At 45.5% G+C, this 21,304-nt stretch overlaps 1 protein-coding gene across 2 annotated transcripts in view; it reads right to left on the bottom strand.

The window, feature by feature from the left end:
- efna5b (ephrin-A5b) overlaps window positions 1-21,052 on the bottom strand; it is a 91,248-nt gene extending 70,196 nt beyond the window's left edge. Inside the window, exon 1 of one of the 2 annotated variants that reach the window (XM_079735669.1) lies at window positions 19,878-21,052. In XM_079735669.1, the coding sequence (XP_079591795.1) occupies window positions 19,878-20,002 (125 nt within the window). In that variant the 5' untranslated portion in view covers window positions 20,003-21,052. The remainder of the gene's footprint in view (window positions 1-19,877) is intronic. The other variant, XM_079735668.1, reaches the window with a different exon arrangement.
- Window positions 21,053-21,304: the final 252 nt, after the last annotated feature.

Below are 21,304 nucleotides of genomic sequence, written 5' to 3'. Positions count from 1 at the left end.
AGAGAGAGGGAGAGAGAGAAGGAGAAGAAAGGAGAGGAAAATCAATGCTTCCTCCTTTAAAGGCGGCCGGCCTGTGGTGTGAAGAAAAAAATAGAAGAACGAGGGAGGGATGGCTACAGAACGAGAGAAAGGCATAGATAAAAAAAAGTAGTAAAAAATGAAGGGGGGGAACAACTGAGGGGAGGACAACAGAGCAGTTCATTGAGTCGAGCCGAAGTGTGAGCGCTGGTGTTTTGTTTTTGCTCCATCTAGCCCGTTCCTCATCAAGGGTCCCCCCCCTCCATCTGCTGGTGTAGCGGCCCGCTCCGTCAGGTCAGCACATTCCTCCCAATCGTCATTCTCCCAACACACACAGAAGTCCTGCCAGGACTTCTGGCCTCCCCTCCTCGCTCCTTGTCAATATCTGCATCTCTCCGCAGATAGGATCCGCCACGGAGAACACACTCGCAAACCGACGAAAGACACAGGGCGCCGTCTGCGCATGCAGCGAATCACAGATCACCAGGCCCAGGCAGCGTTGTACGTTGTCGGAAATACCGGAATAATTGGAAACACAAACCCATACACAACGACACAAAGCCATTCATATATTTATACGACGGACAAAAGTGCACACATAAATGCACACAGATAAACGGATACATATATTATGGTTGACGGCAGAGAGAAACTATATTTTATTTGACAGGGGCAGGCCCTCTGTGTGTGTGTGTGTGTGTGTGTGTGTGTGTGCGTGCGTGTGCGTGTGCGTTTGCGTGTGCGTGTGCGTGTGTGTGTGTGTCTGTGTGTGTGTTTGTGTGCGCATGTGCATGTGTGTATCCCTTTAAGGATCATCCAGGGAAATCTTTTTCGCGGACCCACCACGCGAGGCAGCGCGGCCAAGCAACGTTATCCAGACATCGGCCACTTATCTTGCCTGCCACCACTGTCTACTACTCTTATCCAGTCTTCACCTAAACCGCCGCATCACCGACCCCCACACAGACATATCACCACCCCCCCCCCCCCTCCCCCCTGCCCCATCGCCGACACAGAAACAGGCACGCATGAGAGAGAGGATGGCGATAGACAGAAAATGTGGGCACGAAATACAGAAGGGGGGCGACCCACACACACATCCACGCACACACACACACGTACACACACACACGTACACACACAAGTAATCACACACACACACATGTACACACCCACACAAACGTACACACACACACACACCAACACACACACACGTACACACACCAACGTACACACACATACACACGTACACACACACACGTACACACACACACACACGTACACCATAGCAGCAGACGTGTCGCCCTCTCAACCATGTCTACGCTGTCTGCAGTGTGGTGGACTCATGGCATTCCGGGCAGGACCAGGGCAGCTGTTCTGAAGCGAGACGCCATGAATCTGGAAAATATTCATGTGATTGTAAGCCTAGCCAACACGAGGACACATGCGTGTCAAAATGTGTGCTTCCTGCGTTATTTTTTTCTTCTTTCTCTTACGTCCAAAACCTCATATGCCTCAGGTTATAACATTCATCCATCAGTCCGTCCAGTAATATTATCATGAATAATATTGCTATTGGTGATGGTCTTGGCGTTGAAGAAATGTGAACGGCCGTGATATTTATTTTTTGTTCTCTTTTGAAATAGGCCGCAGTATTTTCCGACAATATGTGTCCAGAATAACAACCTCGCAAAATTCGCCCCCCTAACCAACACACCCCGACACCCACACCCACACACACACACATGCACCTTCACCCACCCACCTATCTTTTTGGGCAGGGGTGGGTTTGGATAACCTTTAAATCTGCAGTAAGTGGCCGATCTCCTGCTACTCAGAAACACGTCCTCCTGACCTTCCAATTAGAGCTCAGTACGCAGCCGCGGGCGTGCGCTACAACCTCCCCGCTGCTAGGACGCTCGGACAGCGTGCCATATAACCCGCCCGGGTACCAAATCATTACCACCGCCGGTGGGCAGCGAACTGTTGGGAAAAATGCACAATTAAACAGAGAAACCCAGTGGAGACTCTACTGTGGAAAAACAAAGAGGAAGGAAAGAGTTATTCTGTGTCCAGATAACTGGGGGATAAAACATTTATACAGCGAGGAGACCGACACAATAACAACCAATCCAGGGGAGCTGAAAGTGCAGCTATCCTCTGTCTGCTAGGATTATCTGGCTGGTGGGTGGTGGAGGAAATACATGCTGATGCGTACGAACCGCAGAAGTGAGGGGCAGGCAGGAGATAAAATATTCTGAATTTAATTTGAGGTGTTTGAAGTGGATTTGTTTATTTACTATGCACACATCAAAAATGCATTTAACAAATGCATTAACAATTAGGCATCAATCATGGATTTTCCTATACAACGCCGAGCCCTTTGAGCTAACAGACGTAAGGATAATCTGAGGCGCGTTGAATTAACACAGAATTAATTGACTGTCAGTTTCGCAGTTGTACAAACATAGCATGGGTGTGTTTACACGCACACACACACGCACACACACACTAAAAAATGAATTAGGACTCTGTCTATTAGCCATGTGGGCATTTCATCTAAATGCATTGGATTAACATGAGCACTGGCATTTCAAGTATATGTTTCCTGACAATATATTCATTAGATCGACGAGATGTATCGGGTTACTCCCAGTTCAAAGATGGAAGACGGCTGGAATAAATTGCCATTCATTAGCTTCGGTATGCGCGGATACTTCCAGTGATGCTACCTAATTGCACATTGACATGTAAATATGCAAAAGCAGACCATTAGACAAACAATTAAGGGAGGACTGCGCATCCATCTGATGTACAATTTAATTAGTGGTACAGTGATTAGCCTTATATGATATTAATGATATTACATTAGTGACACAGAGGGGGTGCGGCTAGGTGGGAAAGGAGTTCATCTCAGCCGGAGCGTGCTAAAGGACAGAGAGGAGTGATTTATGGGACAGAATGGCCCATCAGGTCAGAGTCACTTGAAACTGTCATCAGGAAATTAAATGTGAAAACCACTGCAGTTTTAGGAAAGACAGAAGCCAGCCCTGGATGTGAGAGTCAGTCCATGAGTCCACTATGAGAGGCAGATCCCCTCAACGGGCTTCACAGAAAGAGCATAAGGGAACTGGCTAATCCATATCTGTAAGGGAGTCTAAAGAATTCTAGGACAAGACGGGACTATGATAAACCTCAACATTAAAAAAATATATATATATCCCAAAAAAATAAATATATATATGATATATATATATGTATATATATGATATATATATATATATGATATATATATATATATGATATATATATATATATATATATATATATATATATATATTATATATACAGTATGTATATTATATATATTATGTTATATATAATCCTATCTATATAAGATATATATAATTTAATTATATGGTACATCATCTGCATTATGAGTATATATATATATATATATATATATATATATATATATATAATATGTTTATGAGCAGAAAATAAAAAACACATGTTTTTCATCAATCAATAAAAAAAAGGCTCAAATAACCGAATAAGTCCGAGCATAAGAGGCTGTGTGGCATTTATCGATCCATCTTTATTGCTTTTAAATGTGGGTAATTTGGAAGGGTTTGGTACAATCTCTGTCTGCATCTTTATAGGGTGGCTCCAGTAGGTGTATGGGTGCCTTAAGTGCACTCGTAAATTGCTTTTATGAGTTTCCGAGACATATTGCCGCTAATGTTTCCACCCAACGCCTTTATGGCCACACTGTAGTGACTCTACCAAAAGATACACTCTAATGTATTAGAGTCGCGCTGTTGGGAGATCAGAATATAGATCAAGCTTAGCCCGAGTGGATTCTGAATGAAATGAATGCAGTAATTCCATGGTTCATGTAAGCACTTTAGGAAAAATACAGAATAAATCACACCGGATAGTAAAAAATTAATAAGCAATAATAGACGATCATTCAATATTATGTATCATAAGTGGAATATTATATGAAAGTCATATTTAAAAAAAGTGTGTGTGTGTACCAGTACATATTTATGTATGTTTGTGTCCGTGTCTGTGTATTTGCGTGCATGTGCTTGAGTATGATTATGTGCTACTAAATACACTGCATCCACCGTTGTTTCCTTTACCAGATGTTTTATTCCCATATCCACATGTGCAATCATCATAATCCTCATCCTCATCATCCTCCTCATCCGTTTACTACATCCAAACCCATTCAGCAATGGCCATTTTTCCAAACACGATCCCGGCCCTGTGTTGTCTGTTGGTTAGGTTTTCCGAGGACCAGATTAAACGGTTCCCACCAGCCCTCTCCGATGCGGCCCTTATCTCGGGTTTCCCCCTGACACTGGTGGTGGTGTGCTGTTATTAAAAGCTAAAGTTCTTTGTTAGAGAGCACAAAAGGAAGAGCTAGGCAGCAGTTAACAGGGCTTTGTTAAGGGTCAGAGGGGTGTAAAATAGACTACACCTGGGGCCGTGTTAACACCTTTACCTGTGAGAGGTGAGCACCGGCATGGGATGGGTGTTGCGTCCGAACCGGGGGGGGGGGGGGGGGGGAAGAGAGGTCTCAGCGGAGAGGCTGACAAGGAGTGTGGATAACTGTGTAGAGGTGGAGTGGGGCGGGGGGGGGAAGGTGGAAATCTAAGGGAATGGAATAACGGAAGTCATTTCCGGGGGCTGAGTTATGCCAAAATAAACTCCTTGGAAAATATAAACAGAAACAATGGCAGGTTAATTAAAAGGGGAAAAATGCACCAGCTAGCGCTTTTCTTCCCTTTTTTTTGGATTTGTCTTGAAACTTCCTCGGGTCGGGCCAGTCAATTTTACAATGGACGGCTTCTCTTTACGGTTGGACCGCAGCCAACCACCACTCTCCTCTGGAGGCTGTTGTTTATTGATCATTGTATTGCATGGTTGTAATGTGATGTCAATGCCTCTATCTTACCTGCCTTCGCAAGCAGGCAGTGAAAAGGTTTGCTGGATTCGGTCCAAATCAATGCCAGCACCGTGTCCCACCTCTGCAGATAACAGCCCTTCAACAGTACGCCGATTGCTTCGTTCCAGAGGAGATGTTTTAATTAATTGAGTTGGAGGAACCCTCGTGAAGGATTCCCAACAATTGCTAGATCGGAGCGGGGGCTGCATGCGCTAATGCCATTCAAATTAATTCCTTTGAAAAATGCTTTTTGACAACAGCGCGCGCTCCAGCGAGACTTCAGCGAGGAGACAGACCGCATTCTGGGCCGGCTCAGCGTCAGGCCTCGTTACGCTGTACCCCCCCCCCCCCTCCCCCCTCCCCACCTCCACCCTACCACCACCACCCCCCTTTCCCGCTCTTTCCCCTCCCTTTTTTCATTCCCTTCTTAGTAACCACCCAGACTAACCCCCCCACCCCCTGCCCCACCACCCCCTGTCTCTCCGCACCCCCTCCCAGCTTGGCTGGCCTACACACGCGATCCTCACGCTAGCTGACCTAAGCCTGGCGGAGGCTAACACAAGCTCCGTGTAAAGGACTGCAACAGGGGCCAACCTCTCAACCTCCGTCCCTCTCTCTTCCACCATCCCCCCCTTTTCCTCTGCCGCCTGACTACACTTTCGCTTCGCATTACTTCTGCTATTCTAACTTTTCCACTTCTGAGGACGATCAATTATGCACTAGAATAACGGTGGGGCCCGGGCTTGGCGGTGGGACATAAAGGCAGATTATGGGAGTGAATAATTCAGCCTTCGTTCCCGCCGTGTCCCTCTAACCACTGATACAAGCGGGGGAAGTCGCCAAGGCTAATGAACGGTGGCCAACGCGACCGGGCTTTAATGTAACGGGCAGAGCGATGGGATGAATCAAAGGGTGAGTATCGATGCATTATTAAAAGCCACACTGCTGAAACCCCACGTCTGGGGCTGATGGACGGGGGTCATGTCATGAGGGAACCGGGGGATTGTCGCACCTCTATAACGAAGAGGAGAAGTCTTTGCCTGATGGCAAGTTGCGGAGCCACAATGCCAAACAAGCGGAGAATGAAACATAATTCCAATTGAACAGTATTTAACTAATTCACTTTTTGTGTTGCTATTAACCATCCACAAACAGGAAAACACAGCGATACAAGATTCAAGGAAAAATCGCAGTATTGTGTTGCGTGAGACACCCCCCGAAGGACATGGATATGAAGGGGCATGGTCAAATGGCCCAGACAAGCAGACAACCTTCCATCACCTTCGTATTAAAAACATGTCTACCGTGACCTCGTTTTCCAAGAATCGCGTGCCAAGATTTGCAAATGTGAAGCTTCTTAGAGTTCACAAATAGCAATGAATATTTCATGATTGGCGACCAGAAGCACCGAACATGGTCTAAGCCAAAATCAGGAGTCTTCAAACCAAAAGCCGGACGAGCTATGTTTTTCTTTAGAAGTCAAACAATCCCAAAATCTTGTCTTGATGAAAATAAAACTACGGGGAATATTTCCAAAAAACAGAAATAAAACTTAAATAAATTAAATAAGAACTTAAGAAAGAGAGTACAGATAAAAGTCGATATTAGAAATTAATTAATCCAAAATAACATTTATATATATATTATACTACATTATTAAGTATATTGTAATACATAAAAAAAAGTAAATCTATTTAAAACATTTATGAAAACTAATTTTCACAGCAAATACACTCCAATTAAATTTGAGTGAATTTAGTGTTTTAATTATAAAAAATAAGAAAGGTGGTATTATTATTGTACAAAAATATATTATTTCAGGTTTGGTTTATATTATTTTGAGATACAGCCACGATGAAAAATAATGTTTTTGCTCAAGAATATATTTCTAAAAAATGAATTCACACGCAAAATGCATTACAAATGTGTGTATAAGTCCTATACTTTCGACCTTATCAATGGTGTTGGACTAACAACCATGCCCATGTTAATTCCTCTTCCTAAAAAAAGAAAAGGTCAAAAAGGAAGAAATTCTACCGCCACCTATTTAAACTTCCTTTGGCCATGCCCCATCTAATCCTGGCTGGAATGTCTCCGGAGTTGCAAGATGGCTGGGAATTCTTCGGCAATAAGGAACACAGAGGGGAAAAAACAACTCTCCAAGCAACAGCCATACCTCAAAACAACTCCTGGTGACCCAGAGTACAACTCGGATACACAACTAGGCTACACAACCAAGACTATAACCCATATCCGGGCATGTGACGTGTGCTCCGAACCGTTATTATTGTTTGTTCTTATATTTACAGAGCTGTAAAAATTGTCATAACATTTAAATAAGCTAACTAAACATGTTTTCATTGATTCATTAGTAAAATATATATTTATATAAATATATATATATTGGATTTGGATTTGTCAGTAAATCTAGACAATTACTAGCATGTTTTTTTCAACATAAAAGAGTCCCTTTTTACGATGTACTCGATCTCCCTCAAGTCTAATCTCGTCTGGATCAAACATGGCCGCCAACGCCACCTCTTTGTGTCTGGCTGGTGACGCGCACACCCCTTTTTCTACACTGCGCTAGGCCGCCATGTTGGCGGCAAGCACAGCTGCATGGCTCCGCTGTGGACTTAAAGGTCAAAGCGTTAAAACAGAGTGCAGGTTGGGTCAGGACACAATTGGATCAAATATTGTCAAGGCTATGTATATGATCACGCCCACAACGCAAGCCAACACAGGGTAAAGAAGGAGATACACCAAGCTGAAAGACGAGCGATAGAGGCGGAGAGTCAGAGAGAGCGAGAGAGAGAGAGAGAGAGAGAGAGAGAGAGAGAGAGAGAGATGTACTGTCAGTCATATGCCTCAGCAACAACAACAGGACTAATACTGACAGTGGGCCTGCTGGGTCGTCTCAGTGGGACTCCCAAAAGCCAAGGAGTTATTACAGTACTTAAAGACCCAGTAATCCCTGAGAGAGAGACAGACAGACCTAGAGTGAGAGAGAGAGGGAGAGAGAGAGAGAGAGAGAGAGAGAGAGAGAGAGAGAGAGAGAGAGAGAGAGAGAGAGAGAGACAGAGATGAAGGGGGTCCATGAGGTGAGGAGGGAAAAGAGCGGGAGAACCCCACATGACCTATATATTCGGAAGATGCATGGTGGGACAGGGGGTAGGAAAGAGGGTGATGAAAATGGGGAGGGGGTTGGGTTAGGAGCAACAATGGAGTCTGCCTTCTGGATGTTTCTGAGACGCGCAGATATTCCCAACAGCCCCAAGGAAGCCAAACTTTCAAGTGTCGACAGTACTTTAATAAATGATTAATAAATGAATTACATTTGTTTCAAAACAAGGTTGTGTGTGATTTTAATACAAACATTGACATTGGGGAGAACTTTTGAAGACAGTCAACAAAACCATGCTTGTTTACCTGCTAACTCTTCCAGGGTATACATACATAGTAGCCATGAGCAGAGCTCATCACCTCGGTTGTTCCAGCAGGGGGTCTAGCCACTTTTGGGACTCCTCTTAAGTCTCACTTATCTCATTAGACCCTAAACTGATTAATATGAATGCCAGTAGAGACCGGCTCAGGGCATTCTTACGGGTAGGAGGAGCAGAGAGGGGGGGGGGGGGGGGGGGTTTCAGAGGAAGGTTTTTTTTGTGTCCACGGACAATGAGCTGATGGCTTCTTAAGCCTCTCAGTGGCTCTGGGTTAATACCTAGGGCTGCAGTCATGGGATAGGCCCCGGTTCAAAGGCTGCTGCCCTCCAAGGCCCACTGCTGACTGATTTAGGGGAAGGAAATAAACAAGCAGGGTAAATACACCCCGTATCCTGCGACTTCAGCCTCACGGAAGAAATAATGGACTACCCTCCCCCCTCCACCAAAAAAGAGAGCGGTATTTGTGTGTGTGTGTGTGTGCGTGTGTCCTACTGTATCTGTATCGGTGTGTATTTGTGTGTATGTGTGTGTGTGTGTCTGAATGTGTCTGTGTGTTTGTGTATGTGTGTGTGTGTGTGTGTGATTGTGTGTGTGTGTGTGTTAAGACAATTATGAATGAAATATAAGACCTATTCGACGTCCATACTAGCAAAGAAAGTACGATGGATACGGAGGAAAAGTGGAATCCAAGAACTACTTGGAAAATAAATGAAATGCACAGTCTGCATTCGTGGTTATCGGACCGTGTTGGTTTTGTTTCGTAGTTCTTTTACAGTGTAATCAATACCCGTTTTCCCCCCAAAACGGTTTTAAAAGAAAGACTGAAGTCAATCATATTGAAGAAATTTCAAGGTCTAAAATCCTGATGTTTTGGAATTTTGACTTTTAAGAGTTTTTAAGGACCCGCAGAGAACCCTGTATGTAGGGCAGTAGTGTGTTCGGTGTAAGCTGTACCAGTCAAAGCCAGACACACATGAGAGGAGCGGGCGTAGATGGGATTCATCACACATTGCTCAGATCAATCGTTTCCCCTTCAGGGGGGAAATCACGCACACTTAAGAGTGCAGTTTTAGAACCACACACCCATGAATACCAAACACATAAAGTGGACACACTAAACCCACACGTAAACCGTTCGAACCCACACACACATCAGACGCGCGTGCGCACATGAAACCTCATACAGTGAGGCAGATGCAAGCACACACCCATTTGTCCACGGCCACATGCATGTGTGTGGGTGCCGCACACACATGCGCGTGCCGCACACACACACACAAGCACACACACGCACACATACATGCAGACACACAAACACACACATGCACACATACAAACAAACAAACACACACACACACACACACACACACACACACACACAGACACAAAAACACACACCTATGCTGCTTTACAGAATGGGAAACCTATCAGGCTTGTCTCAGAGGAGCTGGCTCAGAGAATTTGGTCAGGAATAGTGCTGTTCTCTGCTATAGTACAACTGGGGGTTCTGCTGCCTTGTTAAGACAGACCTCAATCTCACACACGCACGCACGGACACACACACACACACACACACAAGCCTGCTATAGCATACATTGTAGCGCGTATCAGATTCATCATGAGGATGCAGGCACAACGCGGCACAGATGGGACTGACCGACACCACGGCAAATTATACACAAACATTCTATAACAGATGTGATCAAAGCAAAGGGTTCGCTAGTCAGTAGGCTCAAGTCGGAGCAATCAGACATATTTCTATGGCATACACTTGAATGATTGAACATTTTACTGCGTGTTCCATCCAAAGTACAAATTTCTTCTTTTTGAGGTTAAGATACTCGGAAAAAAGTAGCAGTTGCCTAAGGTATGGAAGCCAAAGAACACACTTTTTGGCATGTTCATGGCGAAATACTTACAATAGAGACTGACAAAAATATTTGTCGTACTGCCAGTTTAATATATTTGATGGCAGGTAATTATGTAGGTTATTCATTTCTTTGGGTTGTTTTCTTTGCCTTTGCTTCAGTTGAATCCAAACGGTCACACAAAAGCGTTACATAGGTTAAGCATCAGGCTTTCCGAACAACTCAAATGGTTTCGTGCGGCAAAATAAATGACAGCTCCCAAATAAAACAATCCGTCTTGGACTGTTCGATGCAAGCATACATCCTGAATACATTACATACATTGTACAGGAAAAGGGCAATTTCAAGGATGTGACGTGCAATGACGCGGTGGCTAAGGCCTGAACTCCCACAGACAGCACACAACCAAACACACACACGCACACATATCCAAACACACACGCACAGGAAATACGAAGAGTCCTCCAAGTAAGCACTACCTACACCACTATAGTATTGTGTTTGCGAGCCTTGGGTGTCAGGGCGGAAACAAAGCCTGGTTCTAAACCCGAGCAGGCTTAATCCAGGCTCAGCAGCCCCAGGGTCGCTTGTGTCTCTCGGGCTGAAGAGACGACACCTCCCCTGGGTGAGGTCCTGCCGCCGACGTCCCAGCTCACAGGCACCAGAAACCCACCCCACCCGTCGCTTTCACGCACACAAACAAACCATCAGACGGATCGCCGGGAAAGGAAGACACACAGACACACAGACCCTCAGACAGATCCATGGCAAGCTGTGACTGCCCGATTTTGTGGTGGTGTTGTGGAGGGCCTGGAAGAATGTTTGGTGGTTAAGGCTGTTTGAGTAGAAGTTACGCCGCTGCGTCTTTTTTCCGCACACACACTGTATTTCTCTACGGTCCCCCCCCCACACACACACACACACTCCGGTTACTACAATTAGACCTGTGTCCCCTCATCGCTTCTCGTTTTCATTCCCCCCCCCTCCCCCTCTCTGTCTGTCTGACTCTCTGTCTGTCTGTCTCTCTCTCCCTCTCGCTTCCTCTCTCTCTCTGACTCTCTCTCTATCTCCCCCCCCCCCCCACTCGCTCTCTCCCTCTCCCTTTCTCTGTCTCGCCCTCTCCCCAGCCGTGCTACAGCTTCAGCTGCCCAACCTCTCTCCTCCCTCTCTCCCCTCCCCTCCCTCTCTTTTACACACTCCTCATTCACGCCGGCCTCCTCCCCATCTCCTACCACCCTTCCCTGCTTGTCTGCCTCCGTTTGGAGTGCATGCATACTGCCAGCCCTGAGCATGCAGGGCGCACCGGCCGAGGGGAACAATGGCCGCCTTTCAGTCGTTGACGTTCCCGACATGGGGTGTCGGGGAGCGTGGTCGAGGGTGGTGAGTGGAGGGCGGGTGTGCTTCGGGTGGGGGGGATTTTTTTGACCGTTAATACAAACAGGCTAATGTAACTAGCTGATTATCGGCTGCTTTCCTCACCACGGTAGATTTAACACGGAGAAAAGAGCCATTACTTCGGCATCAGGTCGGTGTTTACCCTCGGCTAAAGGAGGTGTTTATATTATGACAAAAAAAGGAGCATGAAAAAGAGTTTGGGCGAATTAAATAGCACTTTATGAGCTTCTTTCTCCCAACTGGATCTGGAAGCATTTAGCACTGTGGTATTTGAAGGGGATCCACACTGCTTGCAGGTGATGCGGTGGCAACACGCTGTTATGGATGGGTAATGATGCATTATGTCTATCAGTGGTCAGGGACATATGGAAAGAAGCCTGGTGCTGGTCACACTGGCCACGAGCAAGAAAAGGTTGATGGAAAATCACAGCACATTGACAGTATTAGACACCCTCCGAGCTCCGCGCCATGTCTGAGGAGACGTATTATCTCACGAGTCATTTATGAACGGGCCGCAACCCGTCAATTAGGTCTTTATTCAAAAACGTGGAGATGGCTTCTCTCCTGCGATTTAGCAGCACACACCGCTGCCCAGCTAGAAAAACATCCAGTCAGTCCTCCAAAGCCCCCCTCACCAAGTTAAATAAGGAAAACGGCAGAGCGAGGTCCGAAGCCAGTCTACCATGAAAGGAATTATCTGTGGAAAATGTGTCTGGCCAAAAAAACCGAAGAGCCTCAATCATTCCCGTCACATTTTCCAGTTGAACAGCAAAAAACCCCCCAAAAAAACGACAAGCAAGAAAAACTGTAAGATATTTTGTGAAAAGCCTATCAGTCACCGTAAGCACTGTGTGTAAATGCACATTCAAACATGGTCGTGTGATTACAGCATGACGTTGACAGTAAATACGTTTAACAAGGTCAAAACAGAAGGAGCTGGTTTGAGTCAGCGGCGTGGATATGGCTCTGGGTTTAATGGTACGCTCGTGAACGCCCGCTGACAGAAGAGAGCGAGAGGGCACGGGGGGCTACCAGGCTTAAGCGCTCGGTAGCACTAGCGCCCCGTTCTGGTCAGGGGTGATAGACGCACCAGGCATTACTACAGTAACAGCTGCTTCCAAGCCTCCATCTTACAGAGGAGAAAATGGCTATGGTAGCGCCATTTTCAGCTGCAATCTTTTTCCTTTTTTTTTGACATTTTGAGCGCTGGAGAGAGCCCCTGATTGACGTCCCAACACTTATCGTACCGCCGGCTCTTGTGTTTCCCTCCAAAGGGTTCGGGTAAAGGGGTTGAGGTGGATGAGAGAAGGGGATATTTTACGCTCAAACGTTAATCGCTATCTCATTACATTTCATTGGAGTTGGCTATGAAACAGAGCTAGATGCGGACCAAAAATAGCAATAGCTTTGTTTCGTTCTGGAAAAATAGCAGAGGATTTTTTTGGCAAACAGAGCCAACTGGATACATGGACTCTGCGCTCTCATTAACAAAGGGTTGTGGTTCGCTCCGTGGCCGTAAAAGACACACACTCGGACAGCGAGACCCGTTCTCACGAGAACTCTGCTCAGAGCAGGTTCAGAGGAAGACATAAAAAAGACCTTAAGGAAATACAAAAAGCATGTTAAACTCAAACTTCCCCCCCATCCCATGAAAACTGAGACACAGGGGGCCCAGAGTCAATATTGGTCGCCAGAACTGACAAACACATAAAAATGTATCTTGTTATTCTCACGGCAGACCGTTATAGAAGTCGGGTGTCGTGGGGCAGCTGTAGCATGTGTGGGTGCTAGAAAGGCTGGTTAATACTTTATAACGTTTCCAAGTTAGAGTAATACAGCACGCCGCTACCCAATCCAGGGGTTTGGAGGAGAGGGGATAGGGAGACAGATCTATGGGCTGATAGTGGTGGTTCAGTACTCTGGCTGACCTTGGGGTGATTACTCTGCAAGCGAAAAAAAAACACTGAAAAACGGCGCCAGTCGCATCGATGGGCAGCACATGTGTATGGGAGTAGAAAAGGCTATTCAATATGTGCCGTTTGTTTTTAATTGAAAAGGAGAAAAATATAAGATTTTTATCCCCATGTTTGAACAAGTCTCGTTTTACTTTGTGGTACCTTGGTTGACATTTATCTTTGCGCATACAATCGTTTCTTGCGTCAGTAATCCGGCGAAGGAAGCAAAATAGCTGTTAAAAATAGCACAGGAATTTAAAACAATATTGTTTTTTGCTTAAATTACGTATTCATACGTTCTTTAATATACAAATAAAAATGTACATGGAGAAAATCTATATTTGTTCTTTTTTCTTTGGATAATGTTTTTTTTTCCTCAAATTAGCCAAATGAAGAGCGAGTGCTCGAGCCTGACCACCAGACGGCCCCGGTGACAGGGCCGTCTCTGTCCGCCACACAGCAGCTCCAGCAGGGTCACGGCCAAGAGACCTCCACCTCGTTCACACCACACTGGAGAACAGCTGCTCCACCAAGCGCATTGACTAAACATTGACTACTGCCTGCTGAGCTCATTCTCCGCTTAATATAATAAATATGTGCAAGTGTGTATATATCATAAAATGTTGAACGATAAATTATAAGAATATAGTATGAACATATTTCAGATCAGAAAGGACTTATAAGGTAAAACGCTATTTCATTCGTTTTTTTCTCCCGTCCTCTGTCTGTTCACATTCTCTCTCGCTCTATCTCTCTCTCTCTCTCTCTCTCTCTCTCTTTCTCTCTCTCGCTCGCTCTCTCTCTCTCTCTCTCTCTCTCTCTCTCTCTCTCTTTCTCTTTCTCTGCCTCTCTCTGCCACTCTCTTGCTCTCTCTCTCTCTCTTTCTATGTCTTGTTCCCTGTGCCTCAGTTTGGTGGACGGGCTTTCGCCAGCACCGCAGGCACAAAAGGACGACAGAGCTATGGGTCATTAAAGAGAACTAATCAGCACTCAGAAAGAGAGACATAGAAAGAGAGAGAGAGAGAGAGAGAGAGAGAGAGAGAGAGAGAGAGAGGGGAGAGAGAGAGAGAGAGAGTAAAACACCACTCCAGGCGCATCAGGGAAAAGGAAACAAGACGGAGACAGAATGGTATGCATTAGACTTGGAAGGGAAAATGCCAAATTAGTAAGCCGAATAAGAAATTGAATGGGCTTTAAATAAGGACAGCCTATACTTTCACCCCTACATGTGCACATGGGTATAAATGGTGTGCCATGGCAGAGTATATAATTCCATCCAAATGTAGGATTTAATATCGAAATTTGTCTTAATACGCCAGGAAAGGAGGCTCAAAATACCTTCTGGTCATTCAGAGTGCAGTCGGCACACATGTATGACTCTACAGACGCACGCACACACAGACACACAAAGAAACGATCTCTCGCCCACACACTTAGACATACTGACAAAAAAACTCTCTCTGACACACAAACAAATTACACACAAACACAAACCTACAAAAAAACTCTCTCTACAATAACTACCCTCTACCCTCTACACACCAACACCCACTCTCTCACTCACACAAAAGTGACAAGACAGTTTTTCACGTTGGGCTGGTCAGTGACAGGTAATGAGAGGTCCAGGGGAGAAAGATGTAATTATGTTGCTTTCTATGAGTTTTAAGGCGATGGAACAAGCCCTCCATGACCTTAGTGTCTCATTCCTCACATAGCGCACATGCACACACCCACACACACCCACAACAAACACACACACACACACACACACACACACACACACACACACACACACACACACACACATGCACACGCGTATGTACACACACAAACGCACACACACACACAAACACACACACACAGGCAAGCAAAGACAAAGAAAACGAGGTATAGAGAGAGAGAGAGAGAGAGAGAGAGAGAGAGAGAGAGAGAGAGAGAGAGAGAGAGGGAGAGAGAGCGAGAGAGAGAGAGAGAGAGTGAGAGAGAGAGAGAGAGCGAGAGAGAAAGAGAGAGAGAGAGAGAGTGAGAGGGAGAGAGAGAGAGAGAGAGAGAGAGCGAGAGAGAGAGAGAGAGAGAGAGAGAGAGTGAGAGAGAGAGAGGCTTGACAATGGAGAGCGAACCTCGCAGAGCAGTGACGCGACACTATCGCAGCCCACGTACGGACACGCACGAAGAGGCAGAGCCCAGTGCAATATCAGGGCTTATGGTGGAGCGGGGTAGCCCGACAGATAGGGCCCGACCATCCCTCTGTCTGAGCTCCTCTCAGCGTACAGCGAGAGCTCCTCTCTGGTGTGGCTCTACAGCGCAGCGGCACATTTCAATGACCCCAGAAGCAGGTTTCTCTGGTTGTTGTTGTTGTTGTTGTGTTCGTTTTTTTTAACACCCCGGACTTTAAGAAGCAGGGTTGTCCTGTGCACCTTCTCTCAGACCTGACCTGACTTTCCGCTTGGTTATGCTTTGCAAAGCGTATACGTGTTGACCTCTAGCTGTGCACCCCCACCCCAGCTCCGTACAGCGCGTCTGACCCACGGGCCGTCTCTCTCTCTCTCTCTCTCTCTCTCTCTCTATCTCTCCAGCGACAGCCGTGGAGGCGCCGTGGTGCTGCTGAAATATCTAATGTATTTCATTCATTTCATTTTCTGGGCCCTGCCAGTGAGAGGGAGGTAAGCGAGGGAGAGGGAGAGGGGGAACGAGGGGTGTAGGAAAGGGAGAGAGAGCAGGAAAGAGAGAGAATGAAAGGAAATGGGATCTCTCTGGTAGTACGGCGGAAGAAAGTCATTAGGGTAGCTGTCTGAGTCCTCTTTAGAATAAATACATAAGTAAGAAAAGAGAGAGAAAGACTTTAATTAAACTCAGCTAAGTCTTTAAGACCCAATACAGCATTAACCTATTTATATGCTTAAACAAGCAATGTATTAAAGCGTTTGACACAGTTTCTCTGCAATTCGACAAATGTACTGTACTGTTCTGGTCTTCGGAGCGAGGAAATCCCCTCATGGAGCCACCACAACAACCAAACATTCAGAAACCCGAGAGAAATGTCGTGTTGTTGCAAAAGGTTACAGGTTACGTTCAACTTGCACTTTGGAACTATTGAAGAAATAGCATGTCTGTATTTTAGAGGAGCGTATCACAAGAAGTCTCTTTGCTCAATGTGAAAATGATTTCAATAAAATACAAAAGCTATCTGTGTTTATTTTTTCCAAATAACAAATACATTCAACTAGAATCCCAGCCAACAACACCACCACAACGGCCTTCAACATGAAGCTCTATTTATGACGATTTGTCAGCTTCAAATCATCAACTTTTGACTACACTTTATGGCAGTTATTTTAGTCTGGCGTTTGGTTTTGTTTTGTAATACCAGACAACCAATTTTGGAACAAACCTCGGCCGGTGTAATTCAGTCCATGGGACTCAGGCAAAGCAGAAAAAAATAAACGAAACAAGCTACAGTTTGTCAGGCTGGCCGAGCCCTGTAGGACCAGAGACGGGCTGCTATGCAAATAGCGTGACAACGCCAGGTATCCTCTTCATACGTGCACAAATAAAGGGACCTTCAGAAACACCGAGTCACATGTCACATCGCCTTATCACATGTCTGTTCCGCGTTTAATCATTTTCTCGCCATCAATTCAATGCAATGCAACGTTACCTGTTTGGCTTCTGCCAAACAGAAGCCTAAGCCTAAGTATGAAGCCTAAGTAGAACGCAGAGCGGCGTCTCTCAACTGCCTCTAAGGAAACCAGTTTCCCTTCCCCGGGCTAGTGAAGGTCTCTGAGCCTAGTCTCTGCAACGCTCGCTATCGGTCCCATATTTCACCGAGAAACAGAAGGAAGCGACAGAAGAAGCAGCTCGTATACGCTATTATAGTTTTCTTTTTACTGCTGTTCTGTCGCCTGTCGCTTCCAGTGTGTATGGGGCTCGGAGATTAACAGTAGATTTATTGAAACTTCTCCCTACTTTTTTTTTCAATACTGCCTTTCTCTCACCTATAACTACACAACCACGGAAAACTTGTCAGAACATCTGGAAGGAATCAAATTAACTCCGCCGCCAGTCAAATCAAAACGTTTGCCGGGAAAAAAAAATTGAGAAAGAATGAAAAGTGTAGTGTGAAGAAAGTGTGTCTATCAGGGAAACAACACATCAGGATTAAGCTCGATTTGGTGTGAGCCTCAATAGAAAATAAAAAAGTAGCAGCACATAAATAAGCAACCGGACCAGAGAGCCAGACCAGATCACAATAGTCATGGTCTATGGTATATCAGCCCCGAGAATCTACACCCCCTGTTAGACTGGCCCGGGTCATTAACAGAGTAGGCTACATGCGTTCTGCCCTACGGCCCAAAGCCCTCGACCACTAATTGCTTCGAGCAATAAGCCTTGTTTTCTCAAACTTCAAACTGAATATAAATAGTTGTGCAGCAAAGTCAGCTTTTACAATTAATAGCTTTGTGTACATTCGGTGGGTGAGCGGAGGATGGAGAGGATTCAACAAACAAGTTGGCAGTCCAGTGAAGGACAGCTGAGAGCGGCCAACAGTTATTTAGACCGAGGGGACTTTTCTCTCTACAGCAGAGTTGTGTTACTGGACCACATGGGTTTGCAGATGAACTTGTGGAGCCTATAAGCACCTTTTTTAGTCAACGTTCTGCTCTTGGCAGCAAATAATATTCTCCCAAAACAAGAAGATGTTTTGTTGGAATATGGTTTGAGGCTGTCCATAGGAAATATAATAAATGATGTCGAGACAGGCCTCTACACAACTTATAATAGTGGATTAAAATTTATATTTTCCATTAGGCCTACCCCAGTTCACACTTTAATATATTGTATTAAGATTGTCCCTTAATGATATTTAACTACACCACTCCGAATATAAAATCAGAAAATATATATATGACATTTACGGCATTCCAGTGTAAAGTCAGGGAAATATTATCCAGTAAAAGTTAACATGTATACGAGGATCGTTATTCGTGAACAATAACTGAGTTGCCTCAGATCCATAACGTAATTGGGTTATTTGTTGCGAATATGACACTTGACTGAATCTCAAAGTAAGACTCAAACTAAAGTCCGCAGTGGAAAAAATGAACTTCGAATACTGCTGGAGTTGGCATAACAGACTGCAAATCAACCATTTGTTGGATCACAAAAAATAGGGCGTAAATAGGGTTTAGTCAGAAGTGAAGGCTCTACCTTTTACAGCCTTGACTTAAGTTTGACAAACAGCCCAGACAGACAGTAACACTACCTCACAGGCTACACACACCTTTCATATTTAAAACACTTCAAGTTAAATAAAGACATGGCGAGATAGAAGTGTGTGCTGCTTGTACGGACCTACAACCGTTCAAATGAAAGTTGGGAAAATGTTGAGACGTTGTTTAAATTTAAATATTGAAAAATAACAATTACATTACCAAAATGCATTGATACAGGGCCAAGCTAAAACATACCATGTTTCATCAAATGATTGTTTGCTATATTTTTCAGCATGTTTATTTCCTTTATCCTCAGTTCGGCGGGTAGAACTATAGTGGGGGTCCTGCACAGAAGGAGAGGGCCCTCTCAACCATGTGTCTCTGTTGGGCCGAGCGATCAACCAAACCCTTATTTTATGTTCCTATGCTTTAGGCTTTCATTTAAACTTTTGAATTTGATGTAACATTAAAAAAGTTACAAAAAGATATATTATATTATTTTAGATATATTCCATTCACACAGTGTGGACGTTTAATAGTGTTCTTCTTGTTCCTTTTCGTTTACGCCTTTATAAATACAATGTGTTCAGGACTTATGTGGACTCACCAAGTTGACATGCAAAATGCTCGGGTTAATATTGACTGAGGATAAACAGAAACAGAGGAGCACCGTTCGTGACCCATTCCCAACACGACGACGCGCACAATTGTAAGGTCATTTCTAGTTTTAAAAGAGAGTGCGCCGTCGTTATCGTTTTGGTCACGAATCATTTAAATCCAACTCTAATAGTGGAAACACCTAATTACGAGCAGGCACCGGCCTATGTATATAAATAAAATAAAAAACATGGAAAATCCTGGTGTCTCCGGCGTTGTTGCCTACAGCCCCCTGAACCGCGGGAAAGAAGAGCGAATAAAAGAAAGGTTCGCTCCATCAAATTTGCGACTAGGGTTCAATGCAGATGTGTGGAACCGAAACAAATGCACCGCGGACTGCGGTGCATCCATCCGCTCTCGGAGACGCTTACCTCGGGTTGGTCCTGTTCCAGAAGACGGCATAGCGGTCGGCCACCACTTTGGAGCTCGGCTCCTGGCTAAATACACACATCCACATCACCAGGCACACGAAGAGGACCATTTCCACTTGCAGCATCACTACAGCCGGAAAACTTCACGCCACGTATTCCTCTTCAATCTCGGCTTGCGAAGCGCGGTCAGTAGGTGGATCAGGTGGCTTTCAGGGACGCTTCAGGTGGGACGGGTGACGTGCCTCAGGCACATGTGGTCGTGTGTGGTTTCTGGAGCAGTTCGAGAAAAAAAAGACACAACATAGAAGGCGCGGAGAGAAATGCGCGTCAGTGTTCATCCGATGGGGGCACTTTTGGTTTGGACACTTAATAACAGTGGTACAAAAAAAAAGCAGTTCAATGTTGAAAAAGCATCAACGTATCGCTGTGTCTATTTTTTGTAGAGTATCAACTGTTAGGAGGTGTAGGTCCGAGACTCGCAGGGACGCATGTGTTGCGCGGGACGTCACTGGTGACAGGTCCGCTGATGGTCCTACTGATCAATAAAAAAAAATCTTCCACAAACACACACACTGTCGAAAGCAGTGCTCGGAAACACATAAAACAATGCGCAAAACAGCCGTTATTGCGCCCTCGTTTATGCGTAGAGTCGGACGCAGTCTGTGGCAAAAGGGGGTCGCCCTCTCCAATAGACAACGTGGAGATCAACCTCAAGACGTATTAGGAGAAAAAAAAAAAGGCTGAACGTGTCCAATGACGCCTTGTGGTGTCCTACGTCAGTTGTCCCCGTTCGCCAGGCAACTTTTCAAAGCCACATACTCAGTCCCCGCCGGCATCGGAATGGTTGGGGGGGTGAGCGAAGTGGAAACCTTGATCGTTCTGTCCCAACGTTCACACGCTGACTGGCGGGGAAAAAAAGGCTTGCTATCCTTTCACGGCGAAGTGTCACGGTCGTGGCGGGGAGGAGTCCTCAGGCCGGAGCGGACAGCCAGCCTGGTTCCTCTGCTGCTGCTGCTGCTGCTGCTGCTGCTGCGCGACAGAAGGGGACGCTTGTTTATTCCCTCGAACCTAAATGCCAGCATTACAGGGGAATCCTCCTCATATATAGCTGGACATGATGCGGAGTAGAGGGAGAAAAAACAGAAGAAGAAGCAAACATCTCCATGTAGATAGCGTTATCCCCCCCCTCCTCCTCCTCTGATGTTTGGGAAACCGAACGGCGGGGCGCAAGAAGGTGATACCGAAGGCGAGTTAGACTGCCGACTGCCCTAGTGGGTTCGGTTACAGCGGAGCGGGGGGATAGTCCCATTGGTTTGAAATGGAAATGGGCGTCACTCGAACAGAGCGAAGCCCCGCCCTCTCCCTAAACTCAGCTAATTCAATTACCGTGAGGTATAGCGCGAACGCGCCCGAGAAGAGTTAGCAGA

Source organism: Pollachius pollachius (genome assembly GCF_949987615.1).
Source record: "Pollachius pollachius genome assembly, chromosome: 1".
Lineage (NCBI taxonomy): Eukaryota > Metazoa > Chordata > Actinopteri > Gadiformes > Gadidae > Pollachius > Pollachius pollachius.
The sequence above is the reverse complement of the archived record's forward strand: the minus strand, read 5'-3'. Positions and strand labels throughout refer to the sequence as shown.